Source organism: Aquarana catesbeiana, linkage group LG01 (assembly GCF_042186555.1).
Source record: "Aquarana catesbeiana isolate 2022-GZ linkage group LG01, ASM4218655v1, whole genome shotgun sequence".
Lineage (NCBI taxonomy): Eukaryota > Metazoa > Chordata > Amphibia > Anura > Ranidae > Aquarana > Aquarana catesbeiana.
In genome coordinates, this window is record NC_133324.1 from 82171818 (window position 1) to 82179603 (window position 7786).

General features: G+C 45.8%; 1 protein-coding gene across 5 annotated transcripts in view; it reads left to right on the forward strand.

Annotated features, from left to right (window-relative positions):
• TTC23L (tetratricopeptide repeat domain 23 like) overlaps positions 1 to 7369 on the forward strand; it is a 38732-nt gene extending 31363 nt beyond the window's left edge. For all 5 annotated transcript variants that reach the window (XM_073620905.1, XM_073620949.1, XM_073620916.1 and 2 more), the window contains 4 exons: positions 2611 to 2738; positions 3670 to 3807; positions 5336 to 5418; positions 5563 to 7369. In XM_073620905.1, the coding sequence (XP_073477006.1) occupies positions 2611 to 2738; positions 3670 to 3807; positions 5336 to 5418; positions 5563 to 5584 (371 nt within the window). In that variant the 3' untranslated portion in view covers positions 5585 to 7369. The remainder of the gene's footprint in view (positions 1 to 2610; positions 2739 to 3669; positions 3808 to 5335; positions 5419 to 5562) is intronic.
• Positions 7370 to 7786: the final 417 nt, after the last annotated feature.

Consider the following 7786-nt stretch of genomic DNA (forward strand, 5'->3'; position numbering starts at 1 on the left):
CTCAACATTGCACTCTGTATGTAGCACACTCCTCAACCCTGCACTCTGTATGTAGCACACTCATCAACCCTTCACTCTGTATGTAGCACACTCCTCAACCCTGCACTCTGTATGTAGCACACTCCTCAACCCTTCACTCTGTATGTAGCACACTCCTCAACCCTGCACTCTGTATGTAGCACACTCCTCAACCCTTCACTCTGTATGTAGCACACTCCTCAACCCTGCACTCTATATGTAGCACACTCCTCAACCCTTCACTCTGTATGTAGCACACTCCTCAACCCTTCACTCTGTATGTAGCACACTCCTCAACCCTGCACTCTGTATGTAGCACACTCCTCAACCCTTCACTCTGTATGTAGCACACTCCTCAACCCTGCACTCTGTATGTAGCACACTCCTCAACCCTTCACTCTGTATGTAGCACACTCCTCAACCCTGCACTCTGTATGTAGCACACTCCTCAACCCTGCACTCTGTATGTAACACACTCCTCAACCCTGCACTCTGTATGTAACACACTTCTCAACCCTGCACTCTGTAACACACTCCTCAACCCTGCACTCTGTATGTAGCACACTCCTCAACATTGCACTCTGTATGTAGCACACTCCTCAACCCTGCACTCTGTATGTAACACACTCCTCAACCCTGCACTCTGTAACACACTTCTCAACCCTGCACTCTGTAACACACTCCTCAACCCTGCACTCTGTATGTAGCACACTCCTCAACATTGCACTCTGTATGTAGCACACTCCTCAACCCTGCACTCTGTATGTAGCACACTCCTCAACCCTGCACTCTGTATGTAGCACACTCATCAACCCTTCACTCTGTATGTAGCACACTCCTCAACCCTGCACTCTGTATGTAGCACACTCCTCAACCCTTCACTCTGTATGTAACACACTCCTCAACCCTGCTCCCTGTATGTAGCACACTCCTCAACCCTGCACTCTGTATGTAGCACACTCCTCAAACCTGCACTCTGTATGTAACACACTCCTCAACCCTGCACTCTGTAACACACTTCTCAACCCTGCACTCTGTAACACACTCCTCAACCCTGCACTCTGTATGTAGCACACTCCTCAACATTGCACTCTGTATGTAGCACACTCCTCAACCCTTCACTCTGTATGTAGCACACTCCTCAACCCTGCACTCTGTATGTAGCACACTCCTCAACCCTTCACTCTGTATGTAGCACACTCCTCAACCCTGCACTCTGTATGTAGCACACTCCTCAACCCTGCACTCTGTATGTAACACACTCCTCAACCCTGCACTCTGTATGTAACACACTTCTCAACCCTGCACTCTGTAACACACTCCTCAACCCTGCACTCTGTATGTAGCACACTCCTCAACATTGCACTCTGTATGTAGCACACTCAACTCAACTCTGTATGTAGCACACTCCTCAACCCTGCACTCTGTATGTAACACATTCCTCAACCCTGCACTCTGTATGTAGCACACTCCTCAACCCTGCACTCTGTATGTAACACACTCCTTAACCCTGCTCTCTGTATGTAGCACACTCCTCAACCCTGCACTCTGTATGTAGCACACTCCTCAACCCTGCACTCTTATGTAACACACTCCTCAACCCTGCACTCTGTATGTAACACACTTCTCAACCCTGCACTCTGTATGTAGCACACTCCTCAACATTGCACTCTGTATGTAGCACACTCCTCAACATTGCACTCTGTATGTAGCACACTCCTCAACTCTGTATGTAGCACACTCCTCAACCCTGCAATCTGTACACAGTGCATAGTAACCAATCAGCTTCTAACTTCAGCTTGTTCAATTCAAATGATACTAAAGCCTTGTTTTTTTTTTCCATTTAAAAGTAAAAAAAAACATGTTATATGTGCATTGTGCAGTGGTTTTGCACAGAGCAGCCCCGATCCTCCTCTTCTCGGGTCCCTCACCGGCGCTCCTGGCCCCTTCAGAGTGCCCTCACAGCAAGCAGCTTGCTATGGGGGCACCTGAGCTGAGCCGCTGCTGTCCATTCAGTCACAGAGACACGGCTCAGCCCGCCCCTCCTCCTCCTCATTGGCTCACTGACTTTAACAGCAGCGAGAGCCAATGGTGCCCCGCTGCTGTCTCAGCCAATGAGGAGGGAGAGTCCCTGGACTTAGTGGCTTTCATAAATCGCTGGATTGAGATGGGGCTCAGGTAATCCTAATGGGAGTGCTGATTGTCACTTCAAGCAAGCTGCTAGCAGGCTTTCAAGAAGTTCTGAAGCCCGCTAGCAGCTTGCTTAAAGTGGCAATCGCCACTCCCATTAGGATCTGTGTTCAACATTTACAAACTGAAGCTGAATGGCACTTTAAAAACTTCAACAAAGCTTGCTGAAAGCTCTGCAAATGCTTTGTCACACTGCTCTTGTCCAAGCTGAAGCCCATGTAAAACACATCAGTGTAAATGGGCCTCAAGTGACAGATCTGTGAACTGCTTGGTTTAACAAAAGCAGAGACATAGATGGAATATTTGTTTCCCCACTTTCTGTTTTCTGCACTTGGAAAACATGTGGTAAGACATTTGAACCTGGCTGATAATTGTTCTTTTGATGTCCTCTTCTCTTTGTAGAAATGGCAGAGAAGTATTTTACGGAGAGTCTCAATGTGTATCGGACGTTGCTGGGACCTGATGACCCGCAGACACTGAGCGCTTGTGTGGAGTTTAGCAAATATCTCATACAAACTGGAAACACACAAGTAAGAGATGAGGGAGGATTTATACTTTACAAACTCACAATGCCAGGGCGGGCTTAAAAAAAAAAAAAACAAAAAAAAATGAAGAGGCGAATGAGTGGAGGTAATTTTTTTCAAACCCAGTCTATGTGTAATTCTTCATGAAGGTTTCTTTTTACTAGGACCTCGTTTTGTGTCTTTTTCCCATCTAATTGACTTCAACTTGTTAAAAGAATCTTGACGATAAGTTTAAGCCCTCTATACAATCATGATCTTATTCAGTAGCCAGTGCAAGGAGTGAAGTACACTACACATGGGGGGTTATTTACTAAAACTGGAGAGTGCAAAATCTGGTGCAGCTCTGCATATAAACCAATAAGCTTCCAGGTTTTATTGCAAAAGCTCAACTGAACAATGTGAAGTTAGAAGCTGATTGGCTACCATGAGCAGGTGCACCAGATTCTGAGTGCACCAGTTTTAGTAAATACCCTGCATGGTGACAACATTGAGCAACTGGTGAGGTTTCTTACGCGTCGCTGTCTTTAAAGCTCTTTCTCTCGGCCCCTATACAAGGACTAGGGGGTCTCCATATGTATGTATCTGTTCTCAGGGGACAGGGCTTCACCTCACCTGGTCAACAAATCACTTTTGGGGACCATTGGCCAGGTATGGTACATGCATAATTAAAATGCTCCAAGCAGGACCAATATAACTAACTCTATATAAAATATCCATACCTGGAAATCATCTAACTTTCTCAGTTGTAATGCTTTCAGGACAACACTAGCAATGCAAAGACTGATATTCCTTTTCTGGAATTGTTATCTGGTTATATTATTGGTATGAATGTTTGGATTAGTCACCTGACTTGTAAATTGTCTGATGGCTGGTTTGGAAGTCAATGTTGACCCCCTTCTCAGATTGGTGTCTTGCATTGTGTGCTGTTCCCCACTAGGAGGCGTACAAGCTGCTACATAAAGCAGTAGGCTTAGAGGTAGAGTACAACGAAACTGTGGCCGAGATGCTGAGCATTATGGGAAGCATATGTCTGGCTGATGGGAAGATTTCCAAGGGCTACCGATTGCTGAAAAAGGTAACTTTATGTTTCTCTAAGAGTCCAGAAGAATAATATCAGATACAGAAATATGTACAATATAATCGTCATCCCTACCACTGCCACACAGGTGATACTGCTATTTCTGGCTCCAGCTTTGCTGATTCCTGTTTGTCTGCTCATATAACCATTATAGACTATCGGGGGAATTCAATAAAATATTACCAACAGTTTTCTAGCACTGGGGTCCTTTAAAATAGCCTGTGGCAGATTAAAAAAATCCTACTTCCATAATTTACGTTTTAGCAACTTTACCAACACCTGTAGCTGATTGAGGCAGTTTTTGTACCAAGTTTAAAAGTAACTACCTCCATTTCATAGATGACAAAAGGTAATTAAGACCAACTCTAACTTGGCCTACAGGGAGAGTGGGCCTGTCCCCTGTACACAGTGTGGCAGAGTGGGCCTGTCCCCTGTACACAGTGTGGCAGAGTGGGCCTGTCCCCTGTACACAGTGTGGCAGAGTGGGCCTGTCCCCTGTACACAGTGTGGCAGAGTGGGCCTGTCCCCTGTACACAGTGTGGCAGAGTGGGCCTGTACACAGTGTGGCAGAGTGGGCCTGTCCCCTGTACACAGTGTGGCAGAGTGGGCCTGTCCCCTGTACACAGTGTGGCAGAGTGGGCCTGACCCCTGTACACAGTGTGGCAGAGTGGGCCTGTCCCCTGTACACAGTGTGGCAGAGTGGGCCTGTCCCCTGTACACAGTGTGGCAGAGTGGGCCTGTCCCCTGTACACAGTGTGGCAGAGTGGGCCTGTCCCTTGTACACAGTGTGGCAGAGTGGGCCTGTCCCCGTACACAGTGTGGCAGAGTGGGCCTGTCCCCGTACACAGTGTGGCAGAGTGGGCCTGTCCCCGTACACAGTGTGGCAGAGTGGGCCTGTCCCCGTACACAGTGTGGCAGAGTGGGCCTGTCCCCGTACAGTGTGGCAGAGAGGGCCTGTCCCCGTACACAGTGTGGCAGAGCGGGCCTGTCCCCGTACACAGTGTGGCAGAGAGGGCCTGTCCCCGTACACAGTGTGGCAGAGCGGGCCTGTCCCCGTACACAGTGTGGCAGAGCGGGCCTGTCCCCGTACACAGTGTGGCAGAGCGGGCCTGTCCCCGTACACAGTGTGGCAGAGCGGGCCTGTCCCCGTACACAGTGTGGCAGAGTGGGCCTGTCCCCGTACACAGTGTGGCAGAGTGGGCCTGTGCCTGTCCCCGTACACAGTGTGGCAGAGTGGCATATTTGCAGTCAGGCTGTCTATTGGCTAAGGATCAGCAGACTGCATGTTGCCAATCAAAAGTGGAGCAAACCTGATGATACTTCTAGGTAATTCTGGGAGGAGAGCTTGGAGTTAGGATTGTGCCAGACCAAAGCAAATATATGGTGAGAACATGGCACATAGAAAAACAATTGTTAACATCATACATGCTTGGTGCTGTGCAGAAAAACACAGCTCAACAAAAATGCTGTGAACAAGTTCCTGGGTTCTGACAATCTAATTATCACAAGTTTCATTTTCTTGCAGTGCTTAGAAATTCAGGTGGCAGCATATGGATCTCAGCACAGCAAAAGCAGACAAACTCAGAACCTGCTTAGCACATTACAGAAGTAAGTTTTATCACTTTCTTTACCACACTATGATATGAAGCTATTCTCTGGCTTCTCCCTTATGGCAGCACTTTAAAGTTCAGTCCATGTGTACCAATCAAAGGGTCATTGCAATAAACTCTAACCCTCATCTATTTCTTGCAGGTCAGGAGCCGTTAAGGACTGATCATTACAGATCATCAGTGTGTGTAACACTTTGGACTCTTAAAAGGATGGACTGGAGATGGAAAGCTCACATCCTGATGCTCAGAACAAACACACCAGACCCTTTAAGATTCTTGCTCACCTCCTTCCAAATCTGCAAATTGCCCGGCTGCTTCTTTAGTTCTAGATAGAGGAGTTGGCCCCTGGCATCTTTTATGCCTTGGATACTCAAACAGCAGGTGTTATAGAGCCAGAAACCCACCACAGAGATATAGAAGAAATTGTTAGGAGCTTTCGCTGTTCATCTTTCCAAAAGAAAGCCCAGCACTGCCTGCATAATGTTCAGCAGTTTGTAGATGTTGAGAAAAAGTCTGCCACTGCTAACTTGCTCTTATCCTGAAAGTTCTTATATCATTACTGTGGGGTTGATTTACTAAAACTGGAGAGTGTCCACCTCTGGTGCAGCGGTTCATAGTAGCCAATTGGCTTCTAATGTCAGCTTATTTAATTAAGCTTTGACCAAAAAAAACCCAAAAAAACTGGAAGCCAAATGGTTTCTATGCAGAGATGCACCAGATTTTGCCCTCTCCAGTTTTAGTAAATCAACCCCTTTGAGTCATTATTCCAGAGTAAGTGTGGAAACGAGGACTTGTGCCTGACTTTTCTGGTATGCTTACCTTTGGGTACTAAGGCCTAATGTTTAGCATTACACACAGGCAGCTAGCATTTTCAGGTGATCAGCAATGGCAGCCGCCATATTTTTTTTTATGGAAATGTTGGCTTTAAGACAGAGGGGGCATCTGGTATTAAGCTCTATTTATTTCACAACAGCTGCAAATATTAGTGGCCCACCAAAATGAAAATTCTGAACCTAAACCAAAAGTTCAGGATGCACTTGGCTGAAAACTGACTTTTTTTTTTTTTTTTTTTTTAAATATACATTTTTTTTATATATAAAATGTATTATTTTCAACTTTTTAAATATCATGAATTTAAATGAATATGAATTTATTTTCGGCACCTTTTTTATGTCGGCAAAATGGCAATAACCCTATTTTCACCCGATAATTTTCAGCACCTGATAAATCAGTGCATTCCTAGCAAGTGTGAAATAAAACTTATTTTACGTACTGAACAAAATAAAAATGATAAAAACATTGCCGATTCCACTGATTATTTTGGTTGCTTTTAGCCCACCCCACCATAACCTGGTCTGATTGAACTGTCTTGTCGATCCATAATCCCTTTCCTATAGAAGCCATGATTTCCATTCACTGCACTGACGAAGGCCAACTAGCCTGAAACAGCTGTATGCAATTTGGAATAAAGGGCTCTAGATTAGGCTGTAGGTCACCAACTAAACAACCCAAAAATTACAGTTTACAGTATAGCAGCCAAAAAAAAAAAAAAAAAAAAAAAAGGATGATTTGCATGGCTCCACCCACAATCCTAAAATTAGAGCGTGGAGAGAAATCCCTCGAAGGGGACAGTTCAAAGTGAAATTTCACCTCACAAGTATCTGGAATTGGCAATGAGAACTCTGGAAGCAATAAAAATCTGACAGAGGTTTTAACCCTTCCCCCATTATGCTTTGGCTGGAGTTACACCTTAAAGTGGTAGTAAACTTGTTGTTTTTACCTACAGGTAAGCTTATAATAAAGCTTATCTGTAGGTAAAATGAATATCTCCCAAACCTGCCCCTGTTTAGAAGATAGAGCTGTGTGCCACAGCCGAGACTAATGTGTGCATGCGCGGGAGTGACGTCATTGTGACTACCGGCATCCCCGAACACAGACGCAAGACCGGGTGTAGATGGAAGCCTCTGCAGCAGTGACAGCCGCTGGAGGGCTTCATTTTAAGATAACTTTTTTTTTTCTTTCAGAATGTGCTAGTATGCACTGCATACTAGCAAATGATATTGCCATGCAGGTGGAAACTTATTTTGTTCCCCTCTTTACTACTGCTTTAAGACACCTTTCACACTGGGGTATTTTTCAGGCGCTTTTGGGCTAAAAATAGCGCCTGTAAAGTGACTGAAAAATGCCTCCCCTGCACCCCCAGTGTGAAAGCCCGAGTGCATTCACACTGCGTTGGTGCGCCGGCAGGACGTTAGAAAAGGTCCTGCAAGCAGCATCTTTCGAGCGGTGTGTACAGCGCTCCTGCCCATTGAAATCAATGGGCAGCGCTGTCAAAGCGCCTGCAAAGTGCTTCGGCGCTTTTAACC